We start from the raw sequence: 25,153 nt of genomic DNA, 5'->3' as shown, positions 1-25,153 counted from the left end.
ATTTTTTATACTGCTTTATATAACATTTTTTATATATTCATGTTTTTCCTTCACTTATCTATCAGATCACCATGTTGCAAACTTTTACCTGTAAAATTTGCTGAAATATTAAAAGGCAAATTTGATTTAGACCATTTTTCCACACCACTGATTGATATATGAGGGAGACTTTCGCTATAATATTCAAGGATAATATTCATAACTCGAAAGATTATTTAAAGGGTAGAATCGGAAAATAATAACCTTATTACTTTCATTAATTTTTTTAAAAAAAAGATCAGATAACACTAAGCATCAGAAATGCTTAAAAGTTTATAATTTCAATCTCGATAACAGCACCATTCATCTGTTCAAATTGCATTTCTCAGAAAAGAAAGATTTGATTTTACGCATGATAGGGCCCAATTATAAAATTCTAAACTTCGCTCGTGGCGCTGTTCAAAGGCTACGGATGCCAGATACTACGCTGAAATATTTTCCACACTATCAGTTTTGGAAATATTGAGTTCTAGATTGACTATTCGTATACTAAACTATGTTGATAATTTGCAAGATAAGCCAAAGTATTAATTTCTGCATAACATGTTTAAAACCCAAGGGTCTTTTCCGTGGAAGTATTAGCACCCTGTCTTTTGTAATCGCGGAACCGGTTCCATAGACATTCTTCCTGCTATGATATCACGAATTTCCCCATCCATTTGAACATTTTTATTTGTTTCACTAATCTTACCATTTTTTTTTTTTTTTTTTTTTTTGACTAAGAAAAAAAAGGAACTGCTGTATCTGATACTTAAAATTTACAAAGAATTTTTTTTTAGGTTTTATCATTTTATAATGTTTTTTTTTATACCTCTTATAGAAATTTTTTCCCCATAAAATATTTCTTTATATATAAAGCCTTGTCCTGAGCAACGCCCAGCATTAAGCCATTGAAGTTAGGAGCATGAAGTTTGGGAAGTTATTTTTTGGGCATTAGAGGCACACTAAGAACGGATTTCTCAAACTTTTAATTCGAAGTTTAGTTAAAAAATAGAATTTTAACGTGTTTTCATAACATCAAAGCATATTATGGCATAACATTATTTTAACACCGTTTTAAAGGTTAAAAAAGAATAGTTTTTGAATAATAAAAAAAATTTTTTTGGTTGAATGTAAATTTTCATTATTTTTTATTTTGAGAAATTAGTTTTGGACAATGCGATATATTGTCTCGGGCTGGCTTCAAGAAAGACTTTCTTAAAAAAAGCTTCAATTGGCATTTTTACTTTTCCGTATACCAAATTTAACAAAAATATTGCAATCGAGTATCTCCACGTTTCATACCTCCTTGAATTTGAAAACACATTTTCAGAAAGTGTTTGTTTGTGGCAAAGAAAGATTTTGAGCTAGATGGATGAAATTTGATATGCGGTCCTCACACCAAACTTGTAGTTTTCGATCAAATTTTCAGCAACATCCGTTCAGAGGAAATCTGTTTGACTGCTCGAATATAATTCAGCATGATAACTGCAAAGCGAAGAGAGCTAGATACTTAAAATTTAGTATTTATTGTATAAACATCTGTCAAATTTTGAGCGAAATCCAACAAAGGCGCCACATGTCCGCCTGTACTTTCAGAAATATGTAGACGCGACAACTCAAAAATATAGCAAATTTGGTATGTAATTTTGTGACGATAAGTGTAGTTTTGAGTCAAATTTTTGTTTTAATGAATTGGGAAGAATGCGTCTAAAACCCAAATTTGCTTTTCGGATGCTTTCAACCGCATGCCAGAGATGAATCCCAAAACACTTGCCAACAATAATACTATAAATAGTAAATAGAAACAGTAAAAATATTTAATTCACTCCTAGTGATAATATTCCGTAATGTACGCCACAAGGCATTTCTCTGCAATAGGCGAGAAAATGTTGGGGAGACGCTCTAGCTGATTCATTTCCGTTTAACTTCTAACTACAGAGCTGTTTTTCACTTGTTTTCGTTATTTATGAACTTTTCAAAGCATTTTCATTTCTTCGGAAATTATATGTATACCGTTTCTTCTGCAATTTTTTTTTAAAGTAAGAATTGTTGTTTATAGATTAAAAAGCAGGTTTTCATTAAATTTTAGAAACGTTAAACGTTCAAAAAAGACTTTTACTACACTTTTAAAAATAAAAGGCGATAAGACAATTTCTTTTTAGTCTGATCATTTGTAAATGCTGCTATTATTTTCTATTAAAAATGACTTAAAAAGCTTATTTAGAACATTACTTTGTTCTATCATCAATTTCATGGCAGTCTTGCCAGTGTTATGATGATGGCCATATGAATGCTTTAGTTCTTAGCGTTATAAGAGTGCAATTGAAATTACTTAATAGAATAACTCAGTGTAGGGAGAAATTTACTCTTTCCATCCCAGTAATGTTGGATCTTAATTGTTGTTGCCTATATAAAAACCTTGGATCATGTTGAAAACAAATACAAAATATTTGGTCATGCTGAGCTCCTACACCATTATCGACATTTTCAGAAATGTTGTATCTATCTGATATTTATTTTAATTTTAAGAAAAGTTGAAAAAGATCTTTATTGTTAATCTTTTAAAAGTTGGCTTAATTTTTTTGATATTAATAGTTTTTTGTTTTGTTTTTTTTTCTCAATTTGATGATCATTTCTATGCTTTTGTCAAATTCAGAAAGGCGTGATTTTACAATGGAAGATGTTGTACAAATACAGAAATAAATATTAAAATTTTTAAAAAATAAATATTTGAAATTAATTTTTAAGAATTTTTTTCAATAAAAACTATGCATTATGATAAAATAGGGAAAAAATACTACGCTTAGAAAATACACAGTTCCTGTGTGCATACTTATACAAAGGTGCTTAATTTTTGGGACTGAGTTGCTTAAAAAGTGCTTAAAAGTACTTACTGTTTGCAGCAGTTTTTCACTACCCACCCTGGAAGTACTTCTAAATATATATTTGCATATGACAGTTTTTCTTTATTGAATTAATTAAAGTTTTTGAAATTATTTTCATATAAATTTGTAATTAGTCTCCCAAATTAAAAAAAAAACAACATAGTAGTAGTATCTTTACAAATTTCATAGATAGGAATGTTCAACTGAGTTTTTACATAGATATATGTAAGATATAAAATTTACTATGGGGAATATATCAAAATTAATTTTTTTACTATTCACAGAAGTATTTTCATACAATTGGCCACTTTATTTAATGAAATTTTATAACTGGAAGTATATACATCTAACTGCAATATTTAGTTAAATAAACACTTGTTCCATTTTCTTTGGAATACCCTGCGTATATATTGTCACGTAGGTTCTTTAGTGTGGAATTCAATGACACACACCAGAAGTAGAGCTAAACCAATTTATTAACTCAACTCTGAACTGAGAACACAGTGATTTACAGATCTTCTGCTTTTATACTAGCAGAGAAAGTTCCAGAATACTTTTCTGGGGACAGTAAGAGAAGTCCAGAACACTTGCCAGATAAAGTAAAGAAATGTCCAGCATCTTCTGGAACATGAAATAAAGGAAAACATAAAATCAAGGAATTAAATATTTACACAGACTGTGAATCGCATTGCTTCTAGCAAGATTCGAACTTACGATCTCTTGATTAAGAGACCAGTGCTATGACCATTCGGCGGTGGAGAATCTACTGCCTCTTTTCAATGCGGCAATATTGTTGTTGTTGTTGCTAATCTCCATGGCCTGACTTAGTGAGACCAAACCAAAAATCCGTTGACAAGAAGAAAGTCAAAAACGAGTAAGGGAGAAGAATAAATTTCTCTCCAATGAAGTCCTAAACAGTCTAGAATATGTTCAGCAGAGGCCTGATGTTGGCAGCATTTCGGGCAAATAGGGTAAAATTTCTCATCCTGAGAAAAGAAAAGACATTTAAGGTGGCCACTGGCAAGGCGCGACAGGCAAGTGTTGGTTTTTCTATCACAAGGAAGAATTAAGGACTGGCCCGGCTTATTGGCTCTATACCAATCATGAATAGGGGGAACCATCCAATTCTTCTTATTTAGGAATTTCACCTGAGAGAACAGTTCTGAGTATGTGAGCTCAGCAGAAGATGAAGTCGCTAGGCTGCTTCCTTTCTTTGCAAGCCTGTCTGCTATTTCGTTACCAAGTAGATCCACATGAGATGGGATCCACTAGAAATGAATATCATGTTGGAGTGAAATCAGCTTCAACTTCTGAAGAATAGACAAACTTGCTTTATCTCCAACATAGGTCCAATTGTTGAGGTGTTCCATTGAGCTGCGGCTATCAGTAAGAATCCAAAGGTTATGCGGCAATATAATCGCATTCATCTGTAGACGTTTTTGCTTTAGAAATAATACAACTTCTTTTAATACATCAGTGTAACGTCACCACTAGCCAACAGCTGGTATATTCACCATTGAAAAGGAATACTTCATGAATGGAGAACTTTCCTCGCGAAATTTCAAAATCAAAATTAATAAAGGAACTACGTATGTATTTGAAAGCCTAGCTTATTCCAATTCTATTGCTTTTTACATTTGAGGGTAATTGAAAGTCAACATCTGTAGCTTTTTGATCGAGCGAGAAGATGTGTCGATGTTGTGATAAAAACACTTTTTGAAGTCTTAAAAGATTAAAAAAAAAAATATCCTATTGTACAATTTCTGCTTTTATTTTTGTACGAAGCTACACCGAAGACTTTAATTGTTCTGTTTAATCTTCTGCGTTTCTTTTTATTTTTTTTACTATTTTTTTAATTTTGTCTTTATTACTCTCACATATGCTTATAAGCATTAACTGTGCTTACCGATAACTTTTCCAAGTATTAAGCTTAATTATCCGTGAATTCTCGCGCACTTTACTTGGTACGTTTCACTTTCGTGATTTTGCATCTTGTGTGAAACATACATTAGCATGGTTGTTATTTGTGAAATATTTGAATTCAAAATTGCATTTTGGCATTTAAATCATTTGCTAATAACGTCAGAATGCGAATGTGGGATTTTGAGGGGCTTTTTAATTCTTCAAAATATAAGCACGTTGAATTTTTTCTTCAAACATTATTAAATATTTTTCCCTCCTCAGATATAAAAATAAAAAGACTTTTGTTAAAAAAAAGTAGTAAAATTCCGACTTTGCTTTGTCCTTATTAAAAGATACTAGACAAAAATACCAACATTTAATAACAAAATTGCTTCATATGATCATTGTTGATGAACTTCTTGGAGAAGGCAGTCATAGCAATGTACAATATGGGGTCCCTCTTTCAATAAATTGGACTTTTCATATTTTTTTTATTTATTAATGGTTTATTTTATTTGCAAAAATGTATTTGTCTTTATTTGTGATGGCACCAAATAGGCCGAAATCCGTGTGTGCTCGCAATATTATTGAAGCATGTGTTCGCCATTTGTAATTAACGAAACAGACATAATAAAATATATAAAAACTTGACCAATAATACTTGTTAATATTATCCTAATATTTTACAATGGATATAATATATTTTACAGATTTATTTATTTGATAACTAAGAAATTAAAGTTTTTAAATCATTCTATTTCGGCCCTCTCTCTGCCTAACGGCCATAGGCAGCTCCGCCGGGAAGGATAGTGCTTAATAATATAGGGGCTCTAGGCTGCTGTTTAGTCGAAAATCCACCACTGGATGAAGGCTTGTCTGCAATTTAGCATTTATTAATGAATAGCTCTGTGATCTGGTGGATATGGACATCTAATCTGTTTCATTCTCTTGATGTCCACTTAGCACCATCCGAAGTGAATATTAAATCGTCGACTTTATATCAGATGGCAGTATTTGAGATAATTTTGTCTAGTATTAAGCAATCTCTCTCTCTCTCTCTCTCTCTCTCTATATATATATATATATATATATATATATATATATATATATATATATATATATATATGTAGGATCGTGTCCTCAATCGAAAGAAGACTGCACGTTTGTCTTTTCCATATTTTAATAAACGAACACAGGACTACACGAACATTAAGCAAAAGAACAAAAGTATAGGGTTGATTGCAGTTCAGGCGAACATAGCATGGCTATTATCCTTCAACTTAGAAGCTCACACACTCCCGCACCCCGTGTCTTTCTTCTGCCGTTTGCCTCACTTATACTTCTAGTTGGAACACTACTGCCATCTGCCGGCGAGGTACAGGGAGTAGCATAGGGGCTCATACTACAGGCCGTCCTGACACTTCCAGCTGCCCACAGCGGAGAGGGAATTTGAAGAAAAACCTGAAAGGAACAAAAAAACCAAAACAGACAAAGTACGTAGACAATAACATGGAGAAAAAAAACACAAATGCTTCTTGTTTAGTGCAGTAAGTCGGTGTTTCAAGTGTCTCTGCACCAAATTTTCATGTTGTCGGCTGCAGTGGAGGTAGAGTTTGGTCCGTCGTGCTGACCAACTTTTTTAACATCATAGCGGTCATTAGGCTTGACTTGTAGCACTTCATACGGGCCAAAAAACTTTGGTCGCAATTTTAAGCCAGTACCAAACTGGGTCCTTCGTATTGCCACCAAATCACCTTTTTTATACTGATGAGCAGTTTTTCGGTTCTTATTGTAAGTACGTCGATTCTCCTCTTGAATTTTTAGGATGTTCTTTTTGGCTTCATCTCGGATATTCTCACGATCAGTTATAAAAGCGTTGATGTTCTCCTGTTCGAGAAGCTCAAGGATTTGTAAATCTTGTTTGGTTCTGAGCTTTACTCCTGTTAAAAGCTCAAAAGGTGTTCTTTGTGTACTCCTTGAAACTGTGGAGTTAAGTGTCTTTTGGACTGCGGGGACGAATTTGAACCATTTGGTGGGGTCATCAATAGAAAGTTTGGCTAAAACTGGAATAATTGTACCATGAATTTTTTCCACTTGTCCATTACCGCGGGGAATTCCGGTTGTAATACTTAAATGTTGGATTTTTTCAGTGTCACAATATTCTTGAAACTCTTTAGATGTGAATGCACTGCCTTTATCTGTTATGATCCGATTTGGGTTTCCGAATGTTATTTCTTGTTGTTTGAGTTTCTCTATGGCGTTTTGTGAAGATGTAGATTTAACAGGATAGATCCAAGTAAATTTTGTGAATGCATCGACTACTGTAAGAATGTGGTTGTATTTTTTATTAGTCGAAGGCAGGGGTCCTAAAAAGTCAACGTGGTATGTACTGAAAGGTACATCGTCTTTTGGAATGGGGTTTAATAATCCTTCACTTTTACCTCGCTTTTTGTTCACGAGAATACATTCAATGCAATTCGATATGACATCTTCTACGCATTTACGCATGTTTGGGAAATAAAAACTTTGTTTTAGACTATTTTCTGTTTTATTTATACCGAAATGTCCTTTAGAGTGGAAATTTTTAACGACTTCAGCTTGCATTTGTTGAGGGACCACTAGGAGATCAGAATCGTTTACAATTTTATACAGTATGTTATTCTTCAGAATAAAGTCGTTAATTTGTTTGTTTGCCAGAAGTAGTTTAATGGAATTGATATATTCGTCAGCTTTTTGACAGTGGACGATTTTAGAAGTCAAGTCATCATGTATTATCATCATAATAGGATATCGGCTTAAACAATCTACATGCTTCATTTGCTTCCCTGGGCGATGTACAATTTCATAATGAAAATCTTCTAAAAACAATGCCCATCTAGCAATTTTGGGTGTGAGCTGTGCTTTGCTCATAGTTTTTTGAAAAGCTGAACAGTCTGTTACAATTTTAAATTTAGTGCCTATCAAATAGTTGCGGAATTTTTTTAAAGCTTCAATAATCGCCAAAACTTCAAGTTCGTAACTTGAGTTAGTTTCTTCTTGGGAGGATGTTTTTTTGCTCATATAGTGAATTGGGTGAAACTTATTATCGTCAGATCGCTGCAAGAGAATTGCGCCGTAGCCAAATTTACTTGCGTCAGTATGCAATTCTAATTCTGCACCCTGTCTGTAAATATGCAATACAGGATTTTCAGAAAGCTTTTGCTTTAAAGTTATGAATGCTGATTGTTGTTCGGGACCAAAATAGAATACTGTGTTGGCGCGAAGTAAGTCGCTTAATGGCTTGGCTATTAGTGCGTAATCTTTGATAAATTTTCGGAAGTAGCCAGTGAGTCCGAGAAAACTTTGAATTTGTTTGACGTTTTTGGGCTGTGGAAAATTTTGAACAGCGGCGGTTTTATCCAAAGAGGGAGCGATTTTGCCGTTTTCTATTATATAGCCAAGGAAGTCAATTTTTGATTTTAAGAATTTACATTTCTTCAAATTTAGTTCCAATCCATATTCAGATGCAGTTTTTAATACCATGGCTAAGCGCTGTATACCTTCCAACTCATTGGAACTGGGTATAATGATGTCATCCATAAAGATAATAACAATGCCTTCCTTAAGGAGATCACGGAACACATTGTTAATGTATCTTTGAAAAATACTTGGGCTGTTGCAAAGGCCAAATGGTACTTTGTTAAATTCGTACTGACCATCATGTGTGACAAATGAGGTATATTTCTTACTGTCTTCCTCCATTTCCACGTGGAAGAATCCATTTTTTAGATCAATGGTGGAGAAAAATTTTCCGGCATGTAATTGATCAAGAACTTCCTCAATCAACGGTAACGGATACCTATCTTTAATTGTTTTAGCATTCAATTTACGATAATCTATGCACAATCTTAAGTTGCCATCCTTTTTTTTACATAACACTAGTGGAGAACAGTAATCGGAACAACTGTTCCTAATAATTCCTTTATCTAACCATTCGGTGATTTGTTCGTTTACCTTTTGTTTTTCAGGGAAAGAGAGTCGCCTAGCCCTTTGACAAACGGGAATGTCATCTTGCAAAACAATTTTCATTTTCAATTTAGTGTCCTTAATTTTGTTAGGTTTGTAACTATTTATCAAGTTTTGAACATCATCACGAATTTTGTTATTAATAATGTGGGAAAGATCAACAACAGATGCTGAATCTTCATAGACATTAGCGATAGCAATTAACATGTCATCCGTACTCTTGTTACATAGACGTATGCCCTGTTTACCAAATGTAAACTCGGTTTGTTGCAAAAAGTCCATGCCAATGATGACATCAAGGGGAATTGAAGTGTCGCTAACAACATAAATTTTGGCAGGGAGTGTTGTGTCTTCAATTGTAATAAAATCTTGAAAAAATCCAATGCTGTGTATTTTGTCTCGACCAATTCCTGAGAATGTTATGCATGAAGGATGCAATGGTGGGGATCCAATGCTTCGATATGTTTTGTCGTTAATTATAGTGGCTTGTGAACCGGTGTCACAAAGAGCAGTAAATTGAATTTTGGCAAGAGTTATGGGAATATGCATCGGATTTGCGGAAATTTGTCCAGACGATTCAGAAATTGGGTGAACAGTTCTATCCGAAGGGGTGGAGGTGTTGCGATTAGCTGTTGATATAGAATTGGTAGAATTTTTGGGGCAATTAGCATGTATATGGCCGAAGTTTTTGCATCCATAACATTTCTTACCACGTTCTTTATTTGTGCACGAGGTACTTTTGTGACCTTTAAGTCCACATGAGTAACAAGTGGGTTGTGGTTGCGTGATACGTTTGTGGTCAAGCCTTGCATCATGTGTGTGATTATCATTTTTCCTATCTACATGTTGTTTGAAAGTTTTTGAAGCATAAAAGAGTTTTTCATAAATTTTCAATTTTTCTTTAAATTCAGAAATGGATTTACAGCCATATAAAATAATTTTGTTGTTTGAAGAATCAGGAATGCCATTTATAACATAATCTATTAAGGACGATTCATCAAGAGAGCCTTTATGTGCTAAATCTCTCATGGCCAAAAAGTATTCCTGCAAAGTTTCGGTAGGTTTCAAACGTCTAGCTTGCATCAAATTATGTAATTGAAGACCATTAATTTTTTGAGAAAATTCTTCTATCAAGTGTTTTTTCATTTGTTCCCAATTATTAATTCCGCGAATAGACCTTATTAGAGTTAAAGCTGGGCCAGTTAAGCATTTCTTTACAAAAATAACTTGATGAATTGGATTTTTTATTTGGTATAAATCAAAAATATCCTCCACATCAGAAATGAAAGTTTCCACACTATAGTTATCACGAGACGAAAAAGGTTTTATTAATTCGACAATATCTTTCAAGCTAAAAGCAGAAAAAGTGTTAGTTTTTTCGGAATAACTCTCAGAAGTATTCAAGGAAAGGGGAAAGTTCTGAGTCAGCGCATCTAAATCAATCGGCGATTTCCGGTGTTCAGAGTGAAGTTCTTTCGATGCATCAGGAATTTCGTTATGGCTAGGATTTTGTTGTGGCTCCGTTTCAAGGTCATTGTCAGTGCTCAAATCGGAAACTTCCGTTTTCAGCAATGAGATATCACATAAATTAGTAAGGATAACATCACAACATTTTTCCAAATCAGTAAAGAATTCTAAATGGAGTATATTACAAATCGCGATTAAATCTTTAAGGGAGAAATCTTGGAGTATTTTTTGTTTTGTTTCCTCTAGATTGAAAGGAGTTGGAAATCCCGAAAATTTTCTTAATCTTGATCGATTTTGTCTATCGCCGTCTTCACCAAAAACGAGACGATGCAGAAGTTTTATGTTATTCGTACTACTAGTTTTTAAAGACTTTGCAATTTGTGGATAATCGTTAAGAGTAGCCATTATTCTATGTTTTTAGACAATTTTCACAGAATTATTCAAAAATTTATGCGATTACTATACACTCAAAATGAAGACACCAAATATTCAATCAGAATATGCTATCAACAAATGTTAAGAAAATATGCAAGATAAATTCAAAAATGAAAAAATAATATTTTGATGCAATGTATTAATTCGAAATTTCGTTCAAAGAATATTCATTCCAGTAATCTTAAGAAATGAATTCAAATAAGCATCAACTTCATTATAAGCAGCAATATTATTCTAAATATTCTAGAAAACTTTTTAATTAATCATCACATAGTAATTCTAAATTTGTTACGAAATCTTCCAATTATAAATTCACAATTTTCTTCTAAACAAATTTTTTAATACAACATCAAATAGTAATTCAAAATTTGTTAGGAAATCTTCAAATTAGTAATTCAAAATTATCTTCAAAAATGAAATAACCGTGGAAGAAAACAGAAGAATTAAATTCAGCATCAAAGGAACATCAAATAGGCGATTAATATCAACAAATTTCTTCAAAGAACATTTGTTTCTTCAATATCAAATAACTTCACGAATTATTCCTCAATTTTCCTACACTTGAAATTTTCATCAAATTTAAGAGTTTGTATTACATCAAAATTCTAGATTAAGCATCAAATATTTTTTTCGAATAAAATGATCAATTAAAGTTTTACTCACAGTTTGCCGTTGTGGAAGATACTACTTTTGTATGATCATCATCCTTGTCTAGGGTATTGAGTGGCCAAAATCCAACCGGCCAGAGCTCCCATGTAGGATCGTGTCCTCAATCGAAAGAAGACTGCACGTTTGTCTTTTCCATATTTTAATAAACGAACACAGGACTACACGAACATTAAGCAAAAGAACAAAAGTATAGGGTTGATTGCAGTTCAGGCGAACATAGCATGGCTATTATCCTTCAACTTAGAAGCTCACACACTCCCGCACCCCGTGTCTTTCTTCTGCCGTTTGCCTCACTTATACTTCTAGTTGGAACACTACTGCCATCTGCCGGCGAGGTACAGGGAGTAGCATAGGGGCTCATACTACATATATATATATATATATATATATATATATATATAATATATGACGCTAACGTGCGTAGGGCAGAAATCGCTTTTATTACTTACTGAAGAATGGCAACAATAAAATATAAGCAAATCGATATGCGAACGTTTCAGATTGCTTCATTCAACGTTTTTATAGCTGTACTTACTTAGTTCAACACTTTATTAATTAATGATCTATTAATAAAGTATTATTATAAATGCACCTCACCATGTCAAACACCTTATTCGGCCAGAGGAAAGAAGATGTAAAAGAGATCAAGAAATAGTCCTCAAAGTTTAATCGAACGCGAAAGTAGGCTTAACCGCTACTAGATGATAATTGCTATGACTTATATATGAAAAGAGATGACTATATCTTCCAAAACTATTAATCTCACAAAAATAATTTTTACACAGTTTTTAAAACTCAAAAAATTATTTATTTAATAATATCGATTTCATTACAGTTTTTTTTTCTCAGCATTTAATAAAATTTTCAAGCTTTAATGCTGCTTTTAATATTATAAGCAAATTTAAAATCTTCCGTCCAAATATTCATTCTCGTGTTTTTGCCAATACTTAAATCGTTTTTTGGACATTAAGATTCTTAAGATTTTCACTTCCATTTTTATTACGTAAGAAATACAATTACACTTTTTATTTGTGCCCGCAATAATTTGTTCAATTAAATTTAACTTTTTAAATAATATCAAATAAACTGAAATTTAAGAAATGCATTCCATATTAATTGCTGAATACCTTAAAAAGTCAATAATGATTGCAAACTAGATGGTCGTCAAAGGCGGCTAGTAGAAATGAAATTTGTATGAAAACTGGTTGTTGTTCCAGGTGTTAAATTTATTTGTCAGGCAGTTTGTCTACTCTATTGTTTATATAGGTAAGAGTGATTATACTGAATAGTTTTTCATTTTTCTGTTAGGTCGAAAATTGGAAGGCATGAAACTGATTCAAGATCCCACCTATCTACCGGACTGGCACCTCATACCCAGGGAGGATGAGGACGAGTATCTGAATTATCAGTCGCAAGAAACGGTCAAAATCCTTCCGAAGTACGACTCCCTGCCTCCCGTGCTGGCCGAGATCGCTCGGAAGAAGAACCCCCAAGAGGAGCCCAAGATGGAGGTGGTGTATCGGAACCTATCGGAGCATCTATTGTACAAAATTGCTGAAGATGGTATGACACCTGATTATAAGCGGAAGGTCCAGATGCCAGACAAATTCAAAACAGGAATCAGACCATAGTTGTTGTTGTTGTTTTTTATCTAATTTTATTTTTATGATTCTGACTATTAAGTGTTCTGACTCGCAATTAAAAAAAAAAGTAGTATTCATTAAAATGGTGCTTATTTTCTTGGTGACACCTTACAGCTTTCTTGCTCAAGAATTATAAGGAAAAACTTAAGTATTTTTTTTAAACACACACCTTTTTTTTTTTTTTTCCTTCAGAAACAGCAGATTTTTTTTTTTTTTTCCCTCATCTGTTGCTCCTCTTTCATAAAATAAAAACGAACCTAAGAAGATGAAAGGAATTATTATTACCGTGTCATTTATTGAATACTTTTAATTAATAAACATACATTATTTTTATCTTTTCTTGAATAGAAATTTATAAAAGAAATATTTATGGCAAAGATATAAAAGAAAGCTTTTGGATGAAAAGACGCCTGTTGTAAAAACGAAAATAGCAATATTAAATCTTACGATGAAGAATATTTAAAACAATATTTACAATAGAAATTGGTAACCCAGATCATTTTTATTACTAACCAGCTGGTTCGTCAAGGTTAATGCTTGCTAAACGAATACTTTATGTAACTTGGCCTTAATGGCAGCCTCTTTAAATTTCCAATTTCATAGATATGGAACTTGTATTATAAAAACCTTGCGTCATTTTATTCAGTGTACTAAACAAGGGATAAAGTATTCCATATTAACGGCGGAGTACCAGTAACATGTTACTATATCTTCATAATGTTGTGCGACACTAAAAGTATAGAACCACGGCGTGGAAAAATATAAAGCTGTTCGAAAAGGTGTACACAGCAACTGTATTGTGTTCTAAGGAATCGGAAATAATAACGTAATTGACATGTTGAACTCTGTTTTTCTTTTTGAAATATGTAACTAAAGGATGGATTGTGATCTCCTGACTTGTCCAGTGGTAGCTCTGTGCTTTATCTTCTAAGATTATGCTGCAATTTACCGAAAAATCACAGATGGCAATGAACTCTGATTTTTTCATATTTCCTTTTTTATAATTAAGAAAAGATTTCTGCTACTTGACAACAAAATCATGCTGAACTAAAGAAGACAACCTGCTGCAGAAAAAAAGATCACTAAATTTTTCAGAACCTTTCTCCAAAATATTTAGGTTACAATGTTCAACTGCAGCCCATTGGCATAAATGTACTTTTTCAGCTGAATTATCAGCAAAAGATTCTTCCAAAATGTTACATATCTCAATTCTATCTCGACAGTAAGCACATTTTCCCATGTTGTAATCTAAAGATGATGGATTACGAAGCATTTTTGCTAGGTATGCTTGTAATTTTCCCTTTTATTATTTGTTACAATATTCAATGTAGTATTTTCTATCATTTGTTTCATGTTTTGGTAAAAAATGCACACTCAGATAGAGCTAACCGGCTAACACGTTACATTTAAGTGTCAATTCAGCATATTTAGAGAAATTTATGTTTATGATGTTAAACTTGTCCTGAAAATGTTTATATGCTTTTTTAAAGTTACTCACTGTGAGTCTTTTCGAAATTTTTGATTTACTTCCATCTGTCTCTGTTGGCAAGCTTTTCCCTAGTTTCAAATTTATATCTTTCAAAAGGCCTTTCTCTTTAAGAATTCTTTTTGATTGCTTGACCTTGTAGTTTGATGCATTATAATTATGCATTGCTCCAACTTCCATGTAAACATGTTAGAATTATTAATTTTTTTTCTCCTACTTGAACATCTGGAAAGCTTAATTTGTGGACAATGTCATTATCACCTTTTCATGAAGAACTTTCAGCAGCAGCAACAAAAAATTTGTTTCATAGTTAAGGGAATTGTTTTTACTTTCGATGCGCCATAATTCTTGCATTTCCATCTACTATTTTCCACTATCTTATTGAAACCATTTATTTATCATTAATTATACATCACAATTATAGACTTGTTTTTTTAAACAATGAAGCCATTATCAATTTTTAAATTTATTTATTTCCTTATTGGAACCTATTTGGTGTTGGACATCATTGGAAAGAGCAATCAATATGTTTTAAAATGGTAACTGAACCCGAGCATCTAACACAATTCAAAAAGGTTGTACATCGATTTTTTTTTAATGCTATTCCCTGTTTTTAGCCCTATTTATGACAACTTTGAAATGCAAGAATTATGGCACATCGAAAGTAGAAACAATTCCCTTAACTATGAAACAAATTCATAAACGACTCGATATATCTAAGTGAAATTTCATATTTTTCCAAGTCTATACCAATGATACAGCTGTGCAAAATTTCAAGAAAATCTGAGGATAAAAATTGTCTTTTTTCTGTGTTGAATGGAAGAAACAATGTATGCAAAAAGATACAGTGACAAAATACTAATGTAACAGGCACCATCACATGCAGAATCGCGCATGTATCTAGGCTTTCGGTCTATTTTTAACTCTTGTTAGGTGACGTGTTTCTTTATTATTATTATTACTGAAATGAAAAACGAAACTGTAAAATATGACGTCAAAAAATGGAAATACTTAGTGGTTTACCACTGCAATATGAGTGAGAAATATTTCAATAGCTTGCGAGCACAAAGTCTAGCATAACCAGGAGCTGCATTCTGTACCATAGCAAGAAATTGTGGAGATTTCGTCAGAAGGGTAACTGCCTCAGTATCGTATCAACCATCTAGTGTAATCGTGGAAAACTGTTGCAGCGTACGTTAAGAAGCATCATCCGAATAAGGCTGTAGCTATGATCGCAACAAATTCATTTATCAATAACATTTTCGCCAAATTTTGAAGCATAGGCAAACATATAACTTGAGTTAAACATATAACTTGAGAAACATATAACTATAGATAACTTGAGTGTAAAAAAACAAAAAAAAAAGTATATATTAGAAATAACTGTCTTTCCAATCTTAAATCCAACATTAGCAGAAGCACGCGATTGAATATTTTAATAGATGAATTAAATCGTTTATCATAACATTGTTTCAGATTGAAACGAAAGTAAATTAATATATATTAAAAATAAAAAGAAATGGTACGGAAATGAAATGGATATCTTTAAAAAGGAATTTTTAAAAATTATTTTAAGTACTACAGAAACCATTTTTTCAAGATATTAGTTTTGGAAGATGAATAGAGTAATAATAGTTTTGGAACTGCAGGAAAATCATTGCGATTATCCATTGGGCGGTGTTTGAGCTTATTTTTGCGCTCGTATAAACTTTATTTGTTGTTTGTTTCTATCATCTCTACTGCTTGCAGATACTCTTTCTTCTAGCTGAATCGACTTCATGGTGACATGGCAAGTCTGCACCTAAGAAATTATAACAACATTTTGCAGCTCTGTTATTTCTTAAAGCGAAGTGTTAAATGAAGCGCAGTTATGAAAATGTTCGACGAAGCAATCTTGGACATTTGTGTGGCGCTTTGTTTATGTTCGATTATTGCCATTCGGTTGTAAGTGATTAGGGCGATTTCTGTGTAGCATTTGAAATATATTCATAGATTCTATTGTTATAAATTTGTTTGGATATATTTTAGGGGAATGGAACGCGTAACCTATTTTACATTGATTCTATGGAAAGAATTGTTTCATTTGACGAGAGGAGTAAAACTAGAAAACGAATTGTGGTTATTGAGCGAGGTGCCACTGTAGATAAATGATTGTAGGATTATAAAATCTGTATTCAGAAATTGCAACGGCTGAACTTAAAAGAAACGCCAAACTTCTACCTAATTTTTATTAATTAAAATTTTTAAAAAAATTTTTTCGAAATGCGCATTTTTTTCTTCCAAAATGCCTCTGTGCCCAATTCTGTTGTTATTGACCAACGCATCATGCGCACACGTCCACCTTTGTCATAAATGGAAATAATAAAGCTACCAAACTAAAAATAAAGCCAACATTTCTACTCCGCTGAAACTCCCGAAAATATTGCAAAAAATTTATTTTCACGCATTTTTAAATAACTTTCCTTCATGATACTCATTAAGTTCTGCATTTTTTTCCCTAAACTGTCACAATTTTGCAAAACATTTTTTTTTTTTTTTTTTGCATGATTTTCAACAATAGAATCCAATGTTGCAATGAAATTCAAACTGTTTTTATTGATATAATTGAATATTAAATCGCGTAACTTTCTTCTTTTATCAAAGGTAAACAAAGAAAGATTCTATTTAATGTCCGAGTAATTTACTTGAGGATTAGGAAAATCATAATATAGTCCGCGAAAGTTAAAAGAAAATGTCCGGTGACATGTTTCATGAAATATGAATTTTAAGCTGGCGCGACAAAATATGTTATAATTAGAAAAGTTATCCATGAAATAAAATAAGTCTAAGCTAAAAATTAAATAAATAAAAGACATACGAGATACTAGCGGTGTGCATTAAATTTTTTAATTCTAAAATATGAGATGAAATGAAGCCAAAAAGTGAAAGAAAATGCAATAACTTCAAAAGAAGGGAAAAGATTTTCTTAAACGACTGAGCTTCTATATTAAAAAGGGCGGATAAAGTGAAGAATAGTGTGCTCCCGAGTTTGTCGCCAATATTGCAACCCATCGGATCGCTCTTCTAGCAACCATAATGCTGTTTTGTTTACTGCTTTTTTGCAATGGTTGAGTTGTACATAAACTACAACTATATTATGAAAAATGTTAAATTAAAAATATTAAAAAAATATCGATTAAAGATTTTAATTTTGTTCTTTATTATAATTAAAAGTTTATTAAATAAAGAAAGTTAAGCTTATAATTAAAAGTTATTTTCTTCTTTCTTTTTTTTTAATGTGAATACGAACAGAAAATATTTATTCTTTTGCAATTCTTAATTCTCAGTATGCGCTTTATCGTTTGCATTCTCACTTTAAAAGACAGCTGCAATGGAATTCTTCGCAGTTCTTGTAATTCTTTTGGTGTTCTAACGGTTGGTTCTCTTCATAATTTCATATATACGGGAGTATATATATATATAAATTACGTGTCACGTGGTTTGTCCGCGATGGACTCCTAAACTACTTAACCGATTTTAATCAAATTTGCACACCGTGTGCAGTTTGATCTAACTTAAAAGATAGGATAGCCCTTTTTTTGAATTTTTAATTAGAATTTTAATTATTAATTAAAAACTAACTTTACCGCCAAAAAAATCTTCATTTTTCCCACCGCCAAATGAGTACGGCTTCAGTTTTTTTTTCCCAACAGTCATGAGGCTAGGCTTAAGATTTTTCGGCTGATTATTTGAAACGATTCTATTTATTTTCTTAATGTTTGATGTATTTAAAATTAAACATTGTTAATTAATCGATCTTTCAGATTCATTCTTAAGTACTTTTGAATTAAAATAAAACAGAACAAAAGAAATTAAAAATTTCTAATCAGCATAGCATTACCCCAACTGGCGTAGAAAAACTCACGCATTTGCGTTACGTTTCAAATCGGAATGATCGAATTATTTATGATCCTATCCGAAAACGTTTCTCAAGAATAAGATATCATTTTCCACAATTATTTTTTAATGCATACAATAAATTTGATACGTTGCAACGGATAAAGTATCACGATCGTATGTTTGAATTTTGTATTACTGTGCACGGTGGCAATTCTCAGAAATAAGATATTTTATTTGAAAATGATTAATTACAAACGTTTTAACGGATCACTAATTAATATAACATACTAAAATTCTGCTTTTTTTAATTATAAAGAAGTTTGGAAAAATACTTGGAGGTGCACACGGATAATTATTACTTTTCGTTTTGAATGAATTCCGATTCTTTATCTGACTGTTTACTAAGAAAAATGTTGTACGGCAATAACATTTATTTGTTGCCTTCATTGAATTAAATGATTTTATTTCTTTTGTTAAGGATATCGTAAAAAAGTTAAGTGAACGAGCCAATAATAAGTTCCTCTAATCGGATAATAAAAACATATTAACTCATTTGTATGCTAAATGAAATTTAATCTTTTTTTATATAAATTATTGAAGATACGTTAATAAAAAATGCGAGTTCGCAAATTGTACAGACTAACTCTATGGCAAAGGATACCGACGTGCTCTGATTGGTCGATTTCTTTCGCACATGCTGTAGCTGCTGCAACCCTGTTGCATTGTTTTGTTTTCTACATACTTTTTTGCCTGCCATTTTTCAAAATGGAGAAATTAAATCTTCTAGAGAAATACAATTATAAAATAATTGAGATTGATGAGAATAGAGCTATTTTTCGTATTTCAGATCTTGTAAATAAAGAATTAGCACAGGAAGCAATTCTTCTGTGAAGTATTATTAAAATAAGACTTGAAAATTAAGCTTTTATTTTACGGGAAATGATCGGCCATTTTTTTTATTAAATTTTCACGTTAAAATCATTACCATAAAATATTTATATGCAAATATAGTGTATGTATTAAGATATTTAGTTGACATTAAACGGAATAGAAATCATTATAATTCTTATTGAATATTCATGCAAAATAAAATAACACAAGGTGATATTTATTTATTTATTTCGTATTCAAATTATTACTATAAGATGTCTATCTGCCAATGGCCTATATTTGTTAAGATATTTAGATTCATATAGTTATTAACAATCTAATTATTAATCTTGATATTTGTTATTAACTTAATATTCAGATTTATAAATATATAAACAGTTTATACTTTCTTTTGAATACTTATTTCTTGCATTTCTTTAACACATATTTTAGGAATGGATTCAAGAATATCAACAAAGATCGGAAACAGTTTGGCTCAGTTTTGCAAGGTTTGAGCCAAATAAGCGATAACTACACTATAATGAGTGCAAAACATTGCCAAAAAGATGCCAAGGCTTAAACCAATCAGAGCACGTCGGTATCCTTTGCCATAGAGTTAGTCTGTACAATTTGCGAACTCGCATAAAAAATGGTTGCAATAATCGTTTCAGTTTTTCATTTCTTTACTAATAAACTGCATGTACGTATCAAGTTATGTCAGCTATCATCAACTCGGCTATCATTCACTTCAACTACAAACAATGCTTATCATTATTTAATAAATGTATCTGAAACTGATTTCATTTTGTAAATAAATTTTGAATTATTGCAACAGACAAATGTATCAATGACGGAATAAATCTCATAGCAACTTCATGTGTGGAATATAGAACTTTTTTTTTTTTTAAATCTTTCCTTTAAGCTGAGGAAGCCAGAATCTGTATCACTGAAGTTAGAGGATTTATTATACATCATAAAGGGTTTATACTAAGAAGGAAGGTATTAAGAAGGAACAAATTATTTGTTCATTATTTGACAGTCACAATTATCTGTTAGCTCCAAGCGATTCTAACAGATGGCGGTATCTGTTGACTGGATTGAGTAAGTATTCTAACAGATGGCGTTGTGTTAAAAGTACCAACGTTTCACATAAGCTACAATTTAATGGCATAACCACCACGTGTTGCTGAGGCTAAAGTATAAGTTAAATTTATTTCGTAGTAAACGCAATACAATGAAATTCAATTGTTCTTACTTTTTCAATTTTTGGTATTAGCATAGCCGACCACGTGTTATTTAGACTGAAGTATAAATTGAATTCATATTATAGTAAAAGTAATACAGTGGAATTCTTCTTGCTTTTTAATTATTAGTGCTTCATTGTTCAACAATCTTTAATTTAAATATATACATGTAAGTATTATCAGATAGTTATATTATTATATATTTGCTATACATCAAATCACACTGTATGATATATGTATTTTGATGGTTATGAGGTACTTAAGGCTTCAGGATCAAAAGTTAATTAATATATATATATGAAAAAGTGTTACAAAGCTTCTCACACTTTTTCAATAAGTGTAGAAATATTTTAACCTTCGATTAAAGATTGCTTCACCTATTATTCTCCTGCGTAATTTGAATCCACCTCGATTATGCAACGGTATACTTGAAGCTACCATTTTAACTGGAAAGTTTAAAGGAGAATTGGTCCTGTTGCCACGTATTTCGATGATACCATCAGAATCTACGATACTCTTCAAAAGGTTACAGTTTCCAATTCGTTTAGCTTTTGCCATGTCTCAAGGCCAGACAATGTCCATTTGTGGTTTAGATTTGGAAAATCCGTGTTTTTCTCATGGGCAACTATATGTAGCATGTTCACGTGTAGGAAAACCGTCAAATCTATTTGTGTTAGCTTAAGACATGTTAACCAAAAATATTGTGCACCGATTAGTGCTAAATTAAATTGAAATTAAAAGTATTTATAATTCAAAATAATAAACATTATTATCAAAGATTTAAAACTATCTGCCCTACCTACCTCATTTATAAGTTTAAATGTTACGTGTTTTTTACTAACAACTTTGTAATATACTCATTTGTTACAAACTTGAATATAAAAAATAAAGAAATTTAAATTTTTTTTTGTATTGATTTTTGCTCAATATCAACGGTAGTAGAAAATCAATCATGGAGGTCCCCATGTTTTTTTACAAATGGCATCTGTGTAAAAAAGCATGGTGGTCCCCATGACTGGTGTTCTCCTACCGTTTCCCTTGAATAGTTTACTACTATGTAATAAAACAAAAACCTTAGCCACAGAAACGCGTGGCCGGGTCTGCTAGTATATATATATATATTACGAGTTGATGAAATTAGGAAAGGATGTTTGGTTGAAATTTTGTATTGAGAATGGTCTCATATCGAACCGGCAGAATGGATGAAGGGTGAGTGGAATATATTTTTTTATGAGTTGATGAAGTTAGGAAAAGGATGTTTGTTTGAAATTTTGTATGGAAAATGTTCCTACTTTCTCCGTTCTTTCTTTTCAATTGATTATGTACAGTTCCTGTTATCCACACAGTCCTTATGTTCAATGTGCTAGTAAAGCTACTAGGTTCCCGCTCCCGCTGCTAGCGAAGCCGTAGGATGTTTTTTTTAAGTTAAAAAATTCTGCCCGGTGCCTTCTACAAATGCCGGGCAGTATGGAAAAAAAAAAAAAAAAACAATACTTATCAGTAAAAAGTTCTAATTATATGGCAGGAAATGCTAATCGTAACTGTTCCGCGGAAGTATTTGTTTATTTTGTCCGCCATTTTTATTGGCGACTTGGCATTGTTGGCGCAGCAGGGTGTACACTATAATTCACTTACCACGAATGGAAAATATATTGGAAGGGAAAAAAAATTGTAATATCGACAAAAGCTGACGAATGATGGATGTGGTTAACCAGTGAAATGAATTTAATATTTAAACAAAAAAAAAAATAATAAAGTGTGTGTTACTGTGGAAAAATTGATTCCTTTAGTGAAATAGTCATTCGGAAATTATTGATGCCATTGAAAAACTTTTTTTATATAATTTTAAGAATATTTATAGACAATGTTTGAATGATGTTTGTTGAGGCGGGAAACCAACACCTCCTAAAGTACATTAGGAGGTGTTGGAGAAACTACCCCCATTTCACCCCCCTTTTGATGACTATGATTATTTTTTAATGGCGCAGTTCATCCTTTTAGATGCCAAGAAAAATGTCGCTTAGTTTTGTTTGAATCCGTCTAGAGACGTGGAATGTATAAGATTCAAACATTTAGTTTTATATAGAGATGTCAGCTTTTACTTTGAAACAGTTTAACTGAAAAGATGTATTGTCAGGCAATGTGAAATAATAACGAAACAAAAGTGGCGCAAGATGTTGAAAAGTGCACGTGTGTCGGATTTTGATTTCACCCTGAAGCTCATCCTTTATAATTTTTCTTTAATTGGAAGAATTTTTCAAACTTTATGTTCATTTTTCTGTTATATTGATATTGTACGAATTAAATAAAACACTACAATTGTTATTATAGTTTTAATTTAATATAATAAAATTTTTAACAAGTTAAAAATGCTATACATCATGAAATGAGATATAACATTAGTTTATTTAATTTAATTATTACATCGTTAGAAATTTTATTCTTTTTTTAATCGGATTAAGTTTTGAATTCAGTCATGTGTCTAATTTTCTGCGCAATTATTATTTACAAAATTATTGAATTTTTTAAAATCGTTTCTTTAATTCTTTCATTGGTTTGCTCACAGACAGTTAGAATTCTATAGGAATTTCGATGTATTCTGATACAATTTGCAGCATTTTGCTTCCAAAGCTATTATGATTGAAGATTCATACTATATTACTAAGCTACGTAAAAATTAGAATACCGTTAAAAGTAACATTGAGATTAAATTTAATTCATTTTATTGCGAACTTTTCATTGTTAATGTATCATACATGCATTTTGAAGCTGTGCATGAAAAGAGCTACTCGTGCTAACCATCAAATGTCGCTTTATTTCTTAATTAAATTGTTAATTGTTTGCGAAATAAATTTCTGCCACAGCTGTTGGTGCGCGTGCGCTGTCCTTCGGGCTGCATTTTCTTTCCTGTTCAAACTGTCGACCGGAATTGAACAGATAATAATATAACAGCTGTAAAAAAAAAAAAAAAAAAAAAAAAAAAAAAAAAAAATTAGCAATCTAAAACGTTCATATAGTGATTTTTAAATGATGGGATAAATTATGGGAAATTTTCTATCTGGCAATGGTTAAGCCCGTTTTGGCACTTGACAAATTTTCTATTTGGTGTTTATTTCGTTATTTCTTTTACATCTTGTTTAACTGAATGAAATGCAATACTTTCCAGAACATTTCTAATAATATTTTGCATTTCCACTAATTAGCAAAGTTCTGAATTAAATGCAGCTGTAAAAAAAAAAAATCTATTTAGCAATCTAAAACGTTCATATAGTGATTTGCTTACATTTGACTGTTGCCATTCAGCAATAAGTAATAAAAGCGTTTTTTGTGCCACACGCGTCACCATTTTATATATAGATAGATATTTATACTATGAAAAAATAATCGGGGTGCTTTAGTGTCTATGCCCCTGTTTTCGAAGACTGTGGTCAGTGGAAACCGCATCTTGCTCTCCCAAGAGAGAAATAAATCACATTGGAGTCAAACGGCAGATGCGCTGAAACGGTTTCCCACTCTAATGTTATTTTTATTGTCCTGCGCTTTTTATCTCGGTCCGAAGTCCATTTCCAACCGGTGAACGTGCATCCAGCCGTTGATTCATTCGTTTATGGGTTTCAAATAACAAGTGTTCGATCCAATGCATTGCCGTCTGCATCTGCTTTCGATTTCGGAGACCACTCGCTACTGAAGAAAGAGGTAAGAGTCTCTTATCATTCTTAAAGAGCCCGTTATCTGACATTGTTTTGGTGTACAGGTGTAGCGTATGCTAACAAACGAGCTGTTACTGCCAACACGATTCGTTCCCGTGACAGCAGGCGAAAAATGGCGGATTTCGAGAACGTCTGATGTTTGATTCGATAACTTCCATTCCACCGAAGAACGTCATTTTTAAGACAGAATTCGCACGATCACTAGTAAGTTTCGGCTTTTCTCGTTTCATGGGTCATTATTAAATATGCATTTAATTCTTGTTTGTATTCGTGGCCGTAGAAAGAATTGCAAGATTCGATGAAAAACTACCTTCTCGAATGTTTTCCTTTTTAAAGAAAATTACTGTCCATTTCCTTTCCTTCGGTTTTTTGGGTAGAAGACGTTTTGAAATACCTGCTCTGCAAAAGTGGTTACAAATCCCATATGAATCGTAATTCAGACTCTCGTATGCGCTCTAAATTTTAAAAGAAATATACAGATTAGTAATTATTGATAATGCACGCTGAAAGCCATTACCGTCTTAATTATCCTTTCGTTCACATAGGTTAGTAGGAGAAAAAAAAAAATGCGAAATTTTCTATTCATATTGTTATTATGATTCTGAATGATGTTGATGAAAAAAGTAAGTACTGTGAAATTTCTATATGTCGAACTTGAAAACTCGTAGAAAGATTTTGATATGTAGAGATTCGATAAATAATAATGCAAATTGCAAAATACAATTCTTTATATATTCTGGAATTTCAAAATGCTTTTTGAATGTGTTTTCCAATGTTTGGACAAGCCTTAAGTCTACTGTTATTTTTATATATTTCGATACCACTTCATCTGACTTATCAGATTTTTAGAATTTAGATCTCTTATGCTGTCAAAAATATTTATAACTGAGTTGCAATTTAAAAAAAAAAAATATGAAGATTTATTTGTTAAATTTTT

At 31.9% G+C, this 25,153-nt stretch overlaps 2 protein-coding genes across 4 annotated transcripts in view; both read left to right on the top strand.

Annotated features, from left to right (window-relative positions):
• LOC129956961 (uncharacterized) overlaps positions 1-13,110 on the top strand; it is a 32,480-nt gene extending 19,370 nt beyond the window's left edge. The window contains exon 3 of the mRNA XM_056069023.1: positions 12,693-13,110. Coding sequence (XP_055924998.1) covers positions 12,693-13,015 — 323 coding nt within the window. The 3' untranslated portion in view covers positions 13,016-13,110. The remainder of the gene's footprint in view (positions 1-12,692) is intronic.
• Positions 13,111-23,922: 10,812 nt separating this feature from the next.
• LOC129957342 (uncharacterized) overlaps positions 23,923-25,153 on the top strand; it is a 53,333-nt gene continuing 52,102 nt past the window's right edge. The window contains exon 1 of one of the 3 annotated variants that reach the window (XM_056069620.1): positions 23,923-24,202. The gene's annotated coding sequence lies outside the window, so the exon portion shown is untranslated. Of the gene's footprint in view, positions 24,203-24,241; positions 24,421-25,153 lie in introns of those variants that run through there. The other 2 variants (XM_056069619.1, XM_056069618.1) reach the window with 2 other exon arrangements.

The sequence above is a fragment of the Argiope bruennichi genome, chromosome 11 (genome assembly GCF_947563725.1).
Source record: "Argiope bruennichi chromosome 11, qqArgBrue1.1, whole genome shotgun sequence".
NCBI classification, from domain to species: domain Eukaryota; kingdom Metazoa; phylum Arthropoda; class Arachnida; order Araneae; family Araneidae; genus Argiope; species Argiope bruennichi.
The sequence above is the reverse complement of the archived record's forward strand: the minus strand, read 5'-3'. Positions and strand labels throughout refer to the sequence as shown.